Source organism: Tinamus guttatus, unplaced genomic scaffold, assembly GCF_059628265.1.
Source record: "Tinamus guttatus ecotype Peru unplaced genomic scaffold, ASM5962826v1 Tinamus_guttatus_pri_ptg000116l, whole genome shotgun sequence".
In the NCBI taxonomy this organism is placed as follows: Eukaryota; Metazoa; Chordata; class Aves; order Tinamiformes; family Tinamidae; genus Tinamus; species Tinamus guttatus.
The window spans coordinates 711,464-728,414 of NW_028288650.1; the positions used below are offsets into that span (position 1 = coordinate 711,464).

The window sequence follows — 16,951 nt, forward strand, 5'->3', positions numbered from 1 at the left end:
CGCCACGAAGACGCGGTAGCGCCGTGACCACGAGGGCCGGCGGAAGGTGGCGAATCCCTGCGGCGAGGGGCCGGTGCGCGGGACCGGCGCCTTCCCCGCGCGGGAGCGGGCGCTGGGCACCACCGGGGCGTTTGGGAGGCTCCGCGGTGCCGCCTCTCACGAGGACGCGGTGCCGGGGCCATCCCTTAATAACGCCATCAAAGGCCGCATGCAAACGAAGAGCATCCCGGGGGGATTTGCCCTGGCTAACGCGCGCAGTTCAGGAACACGCGAAAGGTAAGAATAACTATGCAAAATGCGAGTCAGAGCAGCCTTTCAGCACTAACAAAGAAATCAAAGTGACACCCAGAAAAATGCGACCTTCCCTCATCTTCTCGCTGCTTTATGAATGGCAGCTGGAGAGCAAAACTCTCAAGAAAGGCCTTGGCTTTCTGGATCCCACCATGACGCTTCCAGCAAAGCGATGGACGTGCCGTTCTGCACTGCCTCTGCGGCGGCCAGTGGGTGAGCACAGACGGGAAGGGGCCACGTTGGGCGTTAATGCCACCCCGCACCCAGACGTGCCACTCGTGGCAGCACCGCCGTTCCAGCCGCTCCGGATCGCGGCTCCAGCGGCTCCGCTCTTCGCCGGGAGCCCTCGCGGCAGCACCGCCGTTCCAGCCACTCCGGATCGCACCTCTAGCGGCTCCGCTCTTCGCCGGGAGCCCTCGCGGCAGCACCGCCGTTCCAGCCACTCCGGATCGCACCTCTAGCGGCTCCGCTCTTCGCCGGGAGCCCTCGCGGCAGCACCGCCGTTCCAGCCGCTCCGGATCGCACCTCTAGCGGCTCCGCTCTTCGCCGGGAGCCCTCGCGGCAGCACCGCCGTTCCAGCCGCTCCGGATCGCGGCTCCAGCGGCTCCGCTCTTTGCCGGGAGCCCTCGCGGCAGCACCGCCGTTCCAGCCGCTCCGGATCGCGGCTCCAGCGGCTCCGCTCTTCACCGGGAGCCCTCGCAGCAGCACCGCTGCTCGGCGGCGCTTGGGCCGCGTTTTCACCTCTTTCCACTTGCTCCCCAGCAAGTTGCTGCGGGATCCAGTTTTCGGAGGGATCCCTAATGCTTTCTTATTGTCCCCCGCTTTCTGAATTAGTTTTTCCGTCTCCCTGAATGCTTTTTTGTCTCCTCGCTGCCCATTATCAAAGGGACACTTTGTGTCTGCCATTTGCATGACAAAAGCAGGGCATGGTGGAGCCCAAGAACATAGCTGGAATCCCCAGCAGCGCGGGCCTGCGTCCCGCACAGGCCGCGCTCGGAAAGAGCCACCGGCCTCGGGGGCTCCTGCATGTGCCAAGCGGCCAGAAACGCTCGGAGCGGGATCAGCAGCCACAGCGTCACAGGCCCTGGATATATATGTACACACACATATGTATATACACACACACACACACACTTTTTGTGGGGAGCTCAAAGGAGAGGAAGAGGTATGGGCAATGGTTACGCCTTTTAACGTACATAACAAACAAGTTATGCCGGGGCGGACGAAAACGTCCTGTTATTTTATTTTTCCCCCTCCTCCCGCGTCCCCTTTGCAATATCCTCCTTGCAGGAGCTGCCTCTGCGCGGGTTTTGGTAGCCGCTAACACCAACATCCCGGCCGTGGCCCGGGAGGCGCTGCCGGCGCTGCCCCAGCGACTCCCTCCCAGCGGGAACGCTCGAGGTGCTTAAGGAAAAGCCCAGCTCATCCCCTGCACAGGATATTACAGCAGGCAGAAGATGGAAAAACCTTTTACCTGACCTAATCCAGCCCCTGGCTGCCGCAATGTTATTCCTGCCGTGCCATGCACGAGCCAGCGCGTTTCCCGGCGCAGCCGGAGCCCTTCCGAGCCGGCTCCTTCCTCCCGAGCGGCCCCGATGGAGCTCGGTGCTCGCTCCGCTCCGGCGGCCGTTCCCGGCTCGCTCCAGGGCAGCCGCGTGGACATTCCCCATTCCCTGGGCGCTCCTGGCACCGCCGGGCACCACAACACCAGGCCCTCCGCTCCCGGGCAAAGGCAGCCCGTGAGATCCCGGGACAGGGCGACGCGCTGCCCTGCGCTTGTCCTTCCCCTCCACGGTCACATCGCTGCCGAACCACAGCCTGAAAATAACCGAGGGCAACGGAACGAGAAGGAAAGCTGCACGGGAAGGAGCAGCAAGCTCCTCCCGGGCGCAGCGCGGACGGCGCAGCGGCGCTTCCGTGCATTTCCGCGGTGAGCGGCGGTGACCGACGGGAGCAAAGCCCTGCCCCTAGCAGGGGGCTTTCCTTGCACACCAAGGGAAATCCAGACTTACCGCCGCTCCATAAGAGCGCTTCGGTTGGATACAGACCAGCTTAGCATGGATTAGCTCAGGCAAACAGCAACTTCTACCTGCAACGGCTTCCAGGCGGCTGGAATTACTTCCCGCCGCCTTTCTGGGGACATTTGTACACAGCAGGGGCTTTCTAAGGAGACAGCGCCCGCTGTGACTTGGGAGGGCTCCCGGCCCCAGGACACAACCACCACATGGTCTCCCCTCCCTTTTTGATAAGATTTGGACATTTTCTATAAGACAAAATACCAAGGCAGGAGGCGAAAGGAAAGAATCGCTGCTATTTGGGAACGTCCCTTGGCTGGCACGAAAAGTCCTTGAGCAGACGCCCTGTGCACCACCGAATATTCACGACGTTTCCTTGCTGGAGGACAAAGCCCCCTTGGCCTCAGCGCAAAAACACATTAAAAAAAAAGGAAAAACAAACCCCCAAAAGAAAAAGCTGCATTTGGAGCACGGGGAAGGGCCGGAAAGCCGAGGGGAGCCCCGGGGGTCGGACGGGCTCTCCGTGTCTCACCCGCCGCCGCGGGCGCGCGCTCGCCGGGCTGCAGCTGATGAGCACGGGCTAATTCGGGGCCGTTATGTAGTTTACTGGGCCACTAAAGCTCCGGGAGCCTGCGATTACCGCGTGCCGGAGCCGGCAGCGGGGACACGGCCGAGCCTGCCCCCATCGCCGCCCACCTTTCCCGGCCGGGAGGGCCGTTAAGGGGCGATGGAAACTCGAGGCCAGCCATAAAGATGACAAATAACGGCGTAATTGAGAGAACGGCCTTTTAATGACGCTCCCCCTCTTCCCTTACGGTGGCTTACGGAAAAAGAACAAAAATATTACAGGTTTTGGCCACGAGGAAGGAACGAGAAGGCAAGGCCTTTTGCAGAAGAGGAAGCGCACGGCTTCCAAAAGCTTTTGCCTTTTTCTCCTTGGAAGTCTGGGCCTTTGGGGATGAGTTTTAAAGGAAAAGTTGCCCTGTCAAGAGGCCCCTGCCAACCCCTTCCAAGGGGAGATGCCTCCTCTCCCACCTCTTTCCACCGTCCTTTCCCTGGGTGGCCCTCGAGGCCGCATTCCCAAGCTCCGGCAGCCCCCGGGAAAGGTTCCCGTGTCGGACGTGGTGGCTCCCGAGGTGCCGCGGAGCGCCCGGCCTCGCCGGTGCCCCTTGCTCGGCTCTCGGTGCGACGGCAAACACGAACCGAGTTAAACCCTGCTGCACGCTGCTGTCCATGCCGCTATCTCCTGGCGTAGGTAAGTTTGAGAGGGGGCCTCTCCCTTTGCCCAAAAAATTGCTTTAAAAGAAATAAAAGCAGGGATTTCATCCACGATAAGCATCTCTTTGTAGGTGTAAAGCAAGGGAGAAGGACGCCCACCGCGTGCCCGAGCCTGCTGCAGTTACCGAACAGCAGCACAAAACCGCGCCAGACATTCGCAAGGTTTTGTCCTCAGAAGCCCCCAAGTTCCTCCTGCGGCTGCCCTGCACGAGCGCCACGGGCTCCGTGTCACCGGGATGCTGCTGCTAACAAGGCTCCCGGCAAGGCCGGCTCCCCGCGGACGGCCCCGCGGCCGCCCCGGCGCACGCGCGAGCGACGGGCGCGTTGAACCGCTCGGCTTCCCGGCCCGCGCGCGGCTGCGGGACCAGGCAGGAGCGCAGGAGTTTGACCCGCACAGCCACATTAAGGACTCTGGCAAACAGCACGGCCGCCCTAGTTCATTATTTAGCCCGCTGGGCCAAGAAACCTGGCTGCCAACGCTGTGGAACACTAGAGAAACACGCGCCTCCAGCGCGATGGTTATACAGGAAGATGTGCACCAGAAAAACCTAACGCTTAGGTGTCTCGAGAGATGGGAAAAGCACACCCTGATTTGCTCTCAAATCTCTGGATTTAACCCCCAATTAACTTGCCTTTGCCCACACCCTCACTACGCATTGAGTCCTAGAGATACCTCATAAAAAAGGACCACCTGGTTGAGCTCCAGGATCTGCCTCCTGTGTTTTGGCAATGTGCTTGGCTTGGGAGGGCTCTCCCATAAAGTCCAACCTTGTCCTCTCCACCAAGAGATGGGCACGGAAACAGCAGGCACCATCCTGCCTGGAAACCATGGAATTTTGCCTCGTCTTTGCCAGGTAAGCCCCCTTATTGGGCATTACTGCAACCTGATGGAGGGAAGACACCAAGAGAGCAGGGCGTGGAAGAGCCATTTCCAAAAAAGCCCTATGAGACCCGATGGCAGGATGGCCATTAACCACTTGTGAAGACAGAAGCACATAATCCATTAATCTATATTTCAACCCGACGCTCAGAAGCCCCCTTCATGCTTTCCCCTGCTTTCTGAGCCCAGCTCCACTTTTCATTTACAAAGAGCTAAATGAAAGGAGCTGAAGACCAAAAACAAGTCACCGCTGACAAGCCATAAAGCAAGCAGGAGAGACCAGGCACATTTGATCTTGTTCCGTACACAAGCCTTTCTGAGATGACTGCTCCAATTAAAAAAAACGTAAAACTTATCATTTTGATGACATGAGATGATGAACTTGACTATTATATGCATATATTTTGTTTAACAGCTTCATTTATTTTAATAACAAAGAGAAACGAGATCTTTACAGATGAAAGCTTTATTTCATGGCTTTGGTGCCACTGGGATTTTTAAAATCGGTGATGTTAACCAAAATGCGATAATAGGTGTTCTCTGGGGTCCTATTTTACAGCAGTTTGTGCAGAGCCCAACTACAGGTGAGCCCAACACTACACACATGGTGTTGAGGCCTGTTTTAAGACAGTAGAAGTGGCTCTGCTGCGAGCAGCCCCGCACTTGTTTTCTCTCTGGTCCTGGTTTTGCCGGGCAGTGACTTTCTCAGCAAAACGTGGCTGCAGAAACCCCGTGACAGGGGCACTAGCCCTCTGAAGCAGAGAGAGGCTCCGACTGTGCGACTGGGGCTGGAGGGACGAGGCGCAGCCGCAATGCGGCCACTTGGAGCGTGAGGCCTGGAAGGCCTCGCTGACATCCGGGGCGGAAAAAAAGAAATGAAATAAAACCCAGCTAATTCTGCTCCCATCTTTATGTCAGTCAACTCCGAGACAAAGCTAATCAGAAACACCTCATCAAACTTGATGGCACGCCGCCACTCGAGGAACTTCCATCCGTTCCTTCTGGCTCTATTTGACGGGCCGCCGGCGCCCCGGAGCTCCCGCGCGGCGGCAGGGACGCCCGTGAGCGCCGCGTGTGCGCGTGCAGGGCACAGGGGAGCGCATCCCGGCGGGCTCCGCGCGGCCGGCCGGGCTCCCGGGAGCCAGCTCGGCAGAGCCGGGCCCCGCCAGGCTGACATGTCAGCCCCGCGACACCGCCAGCGCGCGCTAACGCGCAGTGACGCGTCCTAGAAACGACCGGGCCCGCGCGCCGCGCGGCAAGGGCAGAGCGGCCGCGCGCGCCCGGAGCCGCTTCCCGTCGCGCTGACACGGCCCCGAGCGGCCGCCGGCCCCTCCTCGCCGCCCGAGGGGGCCGTTCCTGCTCTCCCCCAGCACGCTGCGCGTGGCGGCCGCTCCATGCGCTGCGGCGCCCTCACGGAACGGCGGCCTTGCCTCGCGTGGCCAGGCGGCCCGCGCCGCGCGGAACCCAGCGCTCACCGCCCAGCCCAAACAGCAACCGCGGCTCCTTCCAGCGCTGTGCCCACGCCACGAACCCAAACCGCAGGCCTGAAGCAATTTGCCCAAATGAGGCCTTTTTCCCCTCTTTTTTCCTACCTAAATTCAAGCCGCACTGAAGTGCCAGTTCCCGCCACGCAGGTTTGCTCATTTCTCGCGCGTTTCCGAAGGCTCGGGAGGATAAGCTGGGCAACCTACAGGCTTGGCTCCAGAGTATTTTCTCTCCTAGGGAATTCAACATGCTTGGAGCAAAGGCACCTATTGGCAGATCAAACGCGGGCCGAAAGCGGCGTTTGGAGCACGGAAGGAGCGCGGGGCTGGCAGAGCCCAGTGCCGGGTCCCTGTCCTCCAGGACACGTCCCTTTGGGGGCACTATTAAACCTGCGCACAGCAGAGCAGCAGATACCTCCTTCCCTGCTGTTCAAGCCCAAAGCTGCCTCCAACGCTTTCAAAATTCATTTCCCCCTGCTTTTTTCCCCCCTGATAATTCACCCTACTGTTTCCTTAGTCCTTTTATGCAGGTGGGAGGGATGAACGTTACCGAGTGCCGGCTTTTTTGGTCCAACACAAATATCCCCATGGAGCAACTTGCAGCAAAACCCCGGCCTCCCGTCGGCCCTGTAATTGATGGTATTTTCCCTGTAAGGGGTAGGGCCTGGGACACATCAGGGCTCAACAGGGGAAGTCAACTGAGTGAATTGACTCAGCAACTGTGTCTTACCACGGCTTCTAATAAGGATAAACTGATTACTGCCAAATGTACTGTAACATCATAGGGAGAGAGGGGAAAACGTGAGAAATCAATCTGCTCAAGGTAGGCGCGAGAGCAGAAGTTCTCAATGGTGTTGGAGGGCGCCGCGGAGCGTCCTGCGCCGCAGGGTCCCCGCGTCCCGCGGGAGCCCCGGCTCCTCCGTGGGCACCTTTCTGGGAATGGCGGCAGGGAAACCAGGGCCCAGTGGATCCCCGTGGTCCCTTCCAGAGGGGACATGTGGGGCGATCGGCCGTGTCCCCACCGACCTCCTGGAAGGACTCGGAGAAGTGGCACAAGTCATGGATGGAGGCGCTACCTGCCCTAGAGCGGCTGGGCCTGGTGGATTAACCCTGGGGTCTATTTGGGGTAATGTGAGGCCCATTCGCGCTCATCCCACCCCTGCCGACTCACCAGATCCCGCAGAGGAGCCTGCAAGGGAGCAGGAGAAACCCCTGGCTGGCTCTCACCGTCCCTCGCTCCATACACACGTGCCTTCGGGTTCAACCGCTCCACATAGCCCCATTCCTCAGCTATTCCCTGGCTCGCACGGGCCCCTCGATGCTGGAGGAGCCTCCTTTTAATGCGCTTAACCAGGACTCGCCGACGGTGGCTAGTTCAGGTGCTCCACGGGCACGTGCCCGACGCGGGGCCGCGACGCGCTCGCCAAGGCCCCGCTCGGCGTTTCCCTCAGGGCCCCCGCGCAGACGGGACGCGTGCGGGCGGCCGCGCTCCGCACGCGCCTCCAAATATTATTGTCTGCAATTTAACCTAACAATATTCCGAGGCCTATAACCTTGCACGCAGAGGCAATTTCCCAAGCATTAATACTTAAATGGGTCATATGCACCACATCTGTCATTCTGTCCTGAAGTCTATGAGGCACAACCAAGACTCTGCAAGCCTATTGATTTTTCTAGCATTTGCTTTAATTTACTTAACCATTGAGAAATCCATCAGTACATAAAGGGCAACTGTCCATTACGGCCTCATTTGCAGGCATTCTTTCCCCTCGTTTTTTGGTAAATATTTCCCCTTAAATCACGGTGTGTTTGCAGGGTGAAAACGAAGCGGGAAGCGCTCACACCTGTTTCTGTGCAGCAAGTGCTGCACTGAGGTATAGGTAATGTGCTTAAAGATAGAATAAATATCTAGACATTATTACATCTGTGTGCAAAGGGTGGTAAATTAGATCCTAATTACATTAACAGGGATTCTGCCTCCCAGCTTAAATTTTACATGAGCACTCAGTAAAACTCCAAAAGCTCTGCTGTGGTTTCTTTACGAGCTGGTGATTACAGCTACTTCCTATGCGGTCACTAAATATTCTGTTTACAAATAAATGAAGAAGCTTTGAGCCAACTTGCCAGGGTAATAATCCGTTTTTTTCCCCCAGCAAACCTTTACCACACAAGCATGGCAGCAATCAGGAGCCCGGGCTTCATCTAATTACTCTATCACATAATTTCACAAATTGCCTTTTCACTGGGGAGCCAAGTGCAAAACACGCTCACAGTGGGATTTCAGGCAGCAGCTTTCATTTACTACTCATTTCTTGTTAAATTAAACACAAAAACACCAGTTGGGTGAAAGAAGTCAAAAAAGGCTGCTTGCAAATGAGCCAGACAAGTGTATCTTGCATCGACGCCACCCGCGCACCGCGGCCGAGCGGGATTCTTAATGGCCCCGGCGGAGCCTTTAACCCTCCTGAATCCCGGACCACGCGACTGCGCGCGGGGCCCACGGGGACATGGAGGCCCCGGCGCCTCCGTGGCCAGATGGGCACAAATGACCTGGCAAAAGCGTCGCCCCGGGGAGCAGGGCTCCTGGGGTCCCCTCGGAGGCCGTTCCGGAGCCAGGGCCCCGCTCCCCTCATCGCCAGCACAGAACCGAACCACGGCCAGGGGCAACTAGAGCAATTAAATCTGTGCTTACGAAAACAGCCCTAAAACGGGGTTCTGCTCACAGGAATCCAGAGATGCCGGTTACTTCCAGCCTCAACATCACCCTGCCCCAAACGTGGTGAACGGCCCTCCAGCTATCGGCCTGCCTCGCGTCTTGCCTCACTGATTCTGGCCGAATGTTCCGGGGCAAAATAAAGCCTTGTCCACGGAGAACGTTTTTCAAGCAACAGGAGTATTTTCTTTCCAAAGAGGAGCTTCCTGCAGGGGTTGTGGGGGGTCTGCAGCACCCCGGCCCAGCAGGAGGGCTTGCTGGCCACATGCTCCGGCCCTGACCCTCATCGGCCTCGCTGGAAACGGGCATGGACCCTTCTGTAGCAACCGTGTCAGCGGAGAGGCCAAACGCACCCAATAACGAGCAACTGAGCCCACGAATTCCCCCGCGTTTCCTGCTCACAAACTGCTCTTCCCTTTGGAGCACTCGGTAGTTCAAATATCTGTCAGAACATTTCCAGGGATGCTTCCGGATTGACAGGGGATGTTTCCTCCCTTTCCCACCCCCCCAGCGCGACGCTCGGAGTTCAGGGACCCGCTCCGGCTGCGGAAGGCCACACGGCGTGGAGCGCTGCCATTCCCGGCTGCAGGAACACGCTGCCACGAGCGACGGCGCCGCCGCCAACGCGCACAGCTGCAAACTGAGGAAGAAAAGGGCGGGCGGAGGAGAAAGCAGCATCTCGCGTTGGCTCGGAAAGCCTCCCTGCTGCGAACGGCCTTGCTAGCGAACTCGTTCCGAGGGCATTTGGGCAAACAAAAGGAATCGCAGCACAACCAGAACAAGTGTAATTTAACATCTGCATTAATGGCTATCATGTTTTGACTTTTCCACATTCCCTCGCTTCTGCTCGCAGGTTAAATTCCTCTCGTGTGCACACACTAACAGGCTCCCAAATATTTCCAGCTCTCTGATGTGCCGGTGGCTGCTGCGCGAGCAACACGGCGCCTCCAATGTGGAAACTGGGGGAAGCCGGCAAAACCCCATGATGATCCTGCAGGAAAAGAGCTCTCAGAAGTCTAACCCTGCTTCTGGTTTCCATCGGAATACTGCCCTGGATTGTCGTCACTGCCCAGACCTACAAGGAGGCTGGGATAAGGTACCACAAAGGTTAAAGCCACACGATTCTTGTCTTCATTGGAAACGTGTAAAACCAGCTGCTACGGCTGCACCAAGTTCTGAGCACGAGAAGAGCCGAAAGAGGATCCCGGTTTCCGGGAACCAGTTGACTAGAGCAGCCCCTGTTCCTCTTTTCTGGCCCGAGACCAAAGGTTTGCAGCACAGCTCAGCACCGGCAACTTAAATAACCTGGAGGATGGTGCAAGATCTCCACGTGCGAGGCGTGTGCGATCCAAGAAACCATGGAGCAGCAGCGGCACTGCTGAGGGGATCCCAAAGAGGAGGGGAAAAAAGAACTGTTTTCTTGAAAAATGGCAGAGTTTGTCTATGCTAGAAAGTGGAACAGTCCTTGGAGGCCGGGCAGCAGGTCAAAGCGAAAAATCTGAGGAAGATTAAAAAAAATGTTCCAGCTTTTGACAGCCAGCGTCCTCCATCAAACTGCGGGAAGGATGAAGGGTTAAGAAGCTAATTCAAACCAAGTTACCTAAATCCTGTTTGCCCTCCGTTCTGGAGCTCTCAATTCAATTCTGCCCGAGCCTCGGAATAATTATCTTCCCCCTTAATGAAATTTCCCGTTTATCCGGTTAGAGCGAATTGCCACAGCACCTTGGCCAGCAGAAGGGACCGCCGAGCGCCTCGGAGCTCTGGGTGACACCAGGCGGGTTGTGTCCCCTCGCGAGCGCCGCGGTGGCCGCCGGGGCCACCTCCGAAGGCTACGAGCCCGCGGCCTTCCCAGGAATGTGGGCAGCGGGCACCGGGAAAGATCTGTACAGCCTTGCCCCCAGGAAAAGCAAGGGAAAGAGGAGACCCGAGTACCTGCGTAGAGCTGCTCCAACCCCATCTTTAGCCCAGAAAATCACCGGACATAAATGAAACCCCCAGTCCAGCAGCGCGACCCCGTTTGCGCTCAAACACAGAGCCACATCCTCGCCCACGCTCTTCTCCTCAGCTAGATGGGTTAGCAAGCAGCTCCTCCAGGAGACTCAAACACCGCTTTATCAAAAAAAGCTTATCGCATTCAAATAAACTTTATAAATAGGCTGTCTGCTGCTTGTTGCATGTTTTCGGGTTCACTCAAGTGGTATCAGGAGATCAATGGAGCTCAGAGCCCAGATATACCATGGCAAGAAAAGCACTCGCTTTTAATCCACAAAGTCAATGGGTTTCAGTCAAGTCTTTCCCTCGCTGTTCAGCCTCCCATCCTAGTAAGATTTAGCCTCTTTAGAAAATTGTTTTAAAAGCAGTTAAAAATAATGATTAAATTATGGGATTTACATGAAAGAAATCCTTGGCCCATTCATTTTTTTAAATCATGGTAATTTGTTTTTTAAAAGGTGTTTGAAGTCCTTGAATCTACCTCTTGGCACCATTAAAGAAAAAAACGACGTTTGTAATCTCCTAATGTGCTTAAATAAAGCCTTCAATAGTTTAAATTGTTATTAAACATCTTTTGGGATTATAACTTTATGGGGGCTTTTGCCTGATTAGATGATGAACGTGAAGATCATCAAATACTCATCATATAACAAACCAATTACACTGCATAATCCCCAAAATGAGCCTGAATCCCAACATTTTTAATTAACCTGGCTTTAAAGCAGGCAGGCGTTCCACAGCGAGTGGACAAAAGCACAAAACACTCAAGACTCCCCCTCAAAACTCCCTTCTTGTAGTTTTAAGCAAGAAAGGGAGGAATTACTGGGACAAAAGCACAGTATGGGTCAGAGCAGAAACCAGCGCCGGTGCCGCAACTGAATGTGCACAGAGCTCGTTGCGGACAACGTGTTTTTCCCTGCGGTTCTCCCGGCTTCCCCAGCTCCGCAGGCCCCGCCAAGGGCTCTACGTTACAGCGAGATCTTGGAACACAGGGACGCGATGGGATCCCTCAAAAAGGAAATGGGGTCACAGCAGCCCCGAGCCACATCACGCCCATCAGTGCCCATTTGATGCCACCCCAAACGCACCAGCCTCACTTTGGTCTCAACTTTTAAATAAAAATATATACGTTTAACAGCAGCAGGCCCTTCCTCGCACCTCAGCTCCGTCACTCTTCCCCAGAACAGGCTCCCCAAAGCCCAGCCTTTCGCCAGCACTTTGCCGGGCCGCATTTCAGCGGGGTCTGCAGCTTGGCTTAACCATGGGCCAAGCGAGGCCGCTATTCCAGCACGGACACTTCCTAGAAGGGGAGCGGGAAGAGCAAGGGGCAGAACAGCAAACCCCATAGCCCTGCGGGCAGCTCTGGGCACCCACTGAAGTGCCAATTCGGTTGTTGCTCTTATTCTAAGGGGGGAAGAAAATATAGAACAACAAAAAAACCCCAAAACAACCAAAAAGCCACACAACCCTATTTGAATGAATTTATGGTCCGAATTTTGGGCAAGTATCCTTTGCTCCATCCATCCATCAAAATAACAGGGGCTGCAGCCTGACACCAAGCTGGAGCTACCGTCCAACCAGGCCAGCAACTGCTCTGGCCTCACATTTGATTTTTTCCTTCAATAAATAATAAAATAACAGAATTTCCTCCTAAGTGGAAAATGAGAACTAAGGGGGAACCCTTCCAAAATGAAGTTAGTACAAAGACTTAGTAGTCCACAAAATGGAATAACTCCATAGGAGGAACCAAAGCAGCCCATACACTTTTGAGAGATTTGCAGTAGTCCTATGCATATTTTAAATCATTCCAAGCATTAATCATTAGTATGACAGACACAGCAATTACTGTCTTTTTTGTTTAATTCCGTGCCATTGATGTGTATTAATATTATAATTGTGGGGGTTTTATTTATTTTTTTGCACTCTGGAAGAAGGCGGCTTCCCAGCAAGGGCCCAGCTAGGAGCGGGCAGGGTCCACCCCAGCGCAGTGCGGCGGTTTGAGGCGAGCAGGCACAGGGGTAGCACGAAGCAGACCCCGGCGGGCAGCGGCACCGGGGTCCCCGCGCGGGGCTCTGCGGCACCTCGGGCGCTGCTGTCCGCCCGTGGCGGCCGCTCCGTGTGGGGAAGGGCTGGAGGCCGCACGCACCCACGCGCCGCGGCGGGACCTGCTCCCGACACCCCGCGCGGCACCGGGTGCTCGACAGGCACAGCGGCCTTGGGGAACGTCCCTGCAGCCCCCCAAGACGCCCCGGGGCTGCCCTGCGGGAGGCACCCGGCCAAGCGCACCAGGGCCCACACGAGCGGCCCAGCCGGGACCGGAGAGCCGGCCCCGCGCGGCCCTGGAGAAAGGGATCTCTGCAACGGGCACAACGCTCCCAGCGCCCGGGAAAGGCCTAGGGACGAGGCTGCCGCCGCAAGGGAGGAGCACGGGCAGACCCGAGGCCCCTCCAGATGGGCAGGACGAGGGCTCAGGCAGGGAGGGAGGTTCATTCATAGCAACCCAGTGCCGCGCGGAGGGCAGAACTCCCGGCGCGAGTGCGGCTGGGCCGGGCGCCACGGCGGGTATCTGGTGTCGGGCGCTGCCCGGCGCGTCCTGCGCTCGCTCCAGCACGCCGGGCGCCACCATGGGCTCTGTGGCCGAGCTCCAGCACGCCGGGCGCCGCCGCGGGCTCTGCGTTCACACCGGCCCTCGCTGCCGGCAGGGAAGGGCCGCGGGTTGGCCGCGCCACCAGGCTACAGGCCCGTCTGCCACACGGCAGGACGCTCCGAGCGGGCCCCAACCTCCGCGGCAACGAGGGCAGTGCCGGGTCCCTGCTGCCCGGGGGAGAGCGGCCTGGCGCCACAGACACTTGTCCCGGTGCTGCACTAGCAGCGAGGGGCACACTAAACCCTCTAAAGAAGCTCCCGCGTAACCCCCATACCTGCCCAGGGCTTTTGCTTCTAATCCCAAGAATAAACCCAGGTAGCTGCGGCAGCAGGAAGAGCTGCATCCCCCCAATCCTTTAGGCTGTTCAATGCAGTAGCAACCTACGCTCTGGGAATGAGAAAGCCTCAAAAACACACTTTTCAGTTAAACCTGATTCGTTCAGGCTTTCACAGGGAAGCATCCAACGACCTCCCAAACCTCTCAGTAGGGTCTTGGTTTTATTTCGCTTTGCTTTCCGCCTCCCCAGCGATTTCCTGGAGCTCTCCAGGAGACAGAGCCACCAGTCACTGCTCATGGTGATGCCCTTTTAACCACTGCAGCTCGAACCCACCATGTCCAGGCAGCACACACACACACACATATACACACACACAGAAACCCCACGCTCCATACTCCTCCCCTGGCATCTAGCAAGAGACAACTACGCTCACAAAAGTTCCCTGAGCTGCCTCTAACACAACATGTACTTTGCTTTCTGCGGCTACTGCAACTGAGACATTTTCCAAGTTTTATTTTGCATATGTGATCTGGAGTTCACTTACTGTTAGATGCTGGAACAGCCATGCCCTCATGATATTTGTGGCTACTTTGGGAAAGATGCCACGCTTTTTATGTCGCTTTTTGTCCTTATCTGGATCATCATCATCACCTGTGCTGGGGGAAGCTACACTGTTGTCCAAGCCGTCACCTGTAAATATAGTGAATCAAATTTTGACTTATGCTACCTTTAGACACTTCATCCGAAGCCTGGCTTTGGGTACAAACTGCATGAATATTTAAATGAGGTATAAATTCTTTAACACCACAATTCACCAGGGTTTGAAGGGGTGGGAGGGGAAGAGACACAGGGAGAGGAAGGGTCTTATAATTCTGTAGGCCCAGTTCTGGTTTGCGCTGCAGGACAGTGAGGCTCTTTCTGGGACTGGATTCAGCAGAGCAATATAACAAAGAGTGCTTAAAAAAAAAAAAAAAAAAAAAGGCAAGCAAACGAAAAGGGTTTTGCCAGCGTCCTGCTCGCCAAGATGCAAAAGGAGGGTTTTCCCTCACGCTGGGCCGTTTCCAGCGTGACGTTCCCCCCGTGGGCTAGTTCGGCAGGCAGGAAGGGGTGGATGATGCCCGTGGATGATGCCCGCGGATGATGCCTGCTCCCCAGGACGCGGGGAGCCCCGGGATGCCAGGATCCCGTGCGCAGCCCGCGCGGATGCAGCTCGTGCACTGCTGCCTCCTCTGCAGATCCAGGGGCAACCAGGGCACTGTTGCTACCGCACATTTCCTGGATGTCCAGCTTGCACTGACTTTTCCTGGGACACAGGGATCTGCCTGGCCTCCCCAGCCCAGGGAATTCCACACTGGGATAAGTAGGTCCCAATTTGGCACACACTGCAGGAACTAACACCCTGTGCTGCACCCTATCCATGATAGGTGCCTGCCCCAGTTAAACAACAACTAATCCAGAAGGAATTGCTGAGAAAATCCAAAAATTTCCAAAAGCCTCCCCACATCAGCAATGCATCTCGAGGGTTACACAAGTGCATGGCAGCCAGCTTTCGTCTGGGGCTAATGACGGGCTAGCAGGCCCTGGAAAACAAAAGTCCGGCCGGATTGCAGGCAATTTTTATTTCCACCCCAGAAAGCGGCTTATAAACAAGTCAACGTGGCAGCTCATTCCTTTCCTGCTCTGCATGGGGATTGAGCAGCTCGCGAGGGGAACCGTGACGCAGTCCAGCAAGGGTCCCTCCGCCCCGGGCAAGAACCGGCGCGAAGGTCAGCTGAACCGGGCTGAATCAAAAACACCTCTGTCAGGAGATGGAAAAACCGAGGGACTCGGACCGGCAAAATTGTGATTTGTTAAAGAGCTCTTAGCACCAAGAAAAGTTCTATTTAGCGTCATATTCTTAGCATCTTACTGACTGTGACAAATTTATAATTGTCCTGATGACTTGGCCCGGATCTTTAGTGAAATAGTAACCTCGAAGAGCTATACAAACAAATTAGATTTTTATGAAGAAATCAGATAGCCGATAAATTCTTTGAAAGCTCAGTATGTAAAAAAGGGCTTTTATACGGAGAAGCCATTCACCATATAAAATAATAATTCATAAAAGAAACATGAGCAAAGGAAACAACTCAACAGCATTTAAAATTCCACGGGCTAATCCACTTTGTCTACGACAGACAAACGAGGGGGGAGAAAAAAAAAAACCACTATTACACATTCATTGATTAAAAATGAAAAGCTTCCAGCCTAATGCCACTGCCTTTCCCCACCTCCCTGCAATTGTTTTACCCCCGTTTTTAAAAAACACACTTTCTCCTCATTTCAAACCCCCTTCAGATTAATTCAGTAGGCATTGCCTGGTGCCCAACGAGAGGAGTATTCATTGATAATTTATGGAAATATCTACTATAATCCAAGGGAGATGACTTTTTTCCAGCTTTGTGCATCAATAGATAATCAAGGCCTTAAAGCAGCCTTAGCTTCCCATTACCTCAGGCAAAAGAATTCCTGAAAGCATGCCTTCAGGGCACCTGAATTATATACTCCATTAGGGGAGGAAAAGCTTTCTGCATTCCTTGTGTAACACTCCCCAGAACCTTTCCTGTTTATTTCTGCTGTATGAAAGCAGAAGCATTAGGAACAGAATTTTTTAAGTGAAGACTTATGTAGATACAATGGCGAAACCTTTCAAGCGAGAGCCAGATCACCTCCTTCAATCCCTGGCAGTGACCTATCCCAAATAAAAGGTTTCTGTTACATCATTAGCTCAAGCCAAAAACAGCCTTGGCTTAATGCACAGTTTGTTCTTCCTACTGTTTTTAGGCAAATACTGCTACTTTACTCCCATCTGGGAGGGAAATTACACTGCTGGGCTGTAATCTAAGACAAGATTTTCATTGGAAGCAAATGCTTTCAATCCAGTGTAAATACTGGTGCGTGTTCAGAAAAGCCTAAAACAATAAACCCTGGCCCCGGCCGACACGAGCGAGAGAAAGCGAAAGGGAGAGGGCGGGCGGCGGAGCTCCGACTATCCTGCAAGCAAATTCCCCGCAGCCTCGCGTAAATTGTTTAACCTCGTCCACTTTTTCCAAATTGGAAATTGATCCCGTAAAGGCCGAGCCACGGAGAGGAGTCTAAACGGTCAATTGTGGATCTTAGTATTTCCATCTACTTTGCAACCCGATACAGTCACCTCAGCGAGCTCTCCAGAGAATCCCCCTTCCTCCCTCCTTCCCTCCCTCCCTCCTCGCCCTCTTTCCTCCCCCTGTTCAAAGATCACTAAACAAACTTGAAGAACCGCTGCCCAGCCACACGGTAGCAGCTATGAACCGCATTTGTAAAATGTCAGCGGCGACTTCGTTCCTGAAGTTGAC

General features: G+C 55.2%; 1 protein-coding gene across 4 annotated transcripts in view; it reads right to left on the reverse strand.

The window, feature by feature from the left end:
- The window catches only part of MEIS1 (Meis homeobox 1), a 70,708-nt gene that overhangs the window by 15,298 nt on the left and 38,459 nt on the right, over positions 1-16,951 (reverse strand). For 3 of the 4 annotated variants that reach the window (XM_088521279.1, XM_088521277.1, XM_088521278.1), the window contains exon 8: positions 14,122-14,267. The exons of the other annotated variant lie outside the window; for it this stretch is intronic. In XM_088521279.1, coding sequence (XP_088377405.1) covers positions 14,122-14,267 — 146 coding nt within the window. The remainder of the gene's footprint in view (positions 1-14,121; positions 14,268-16,951) is intronic. 4 annotated transcript variants of the gene reach the window in all.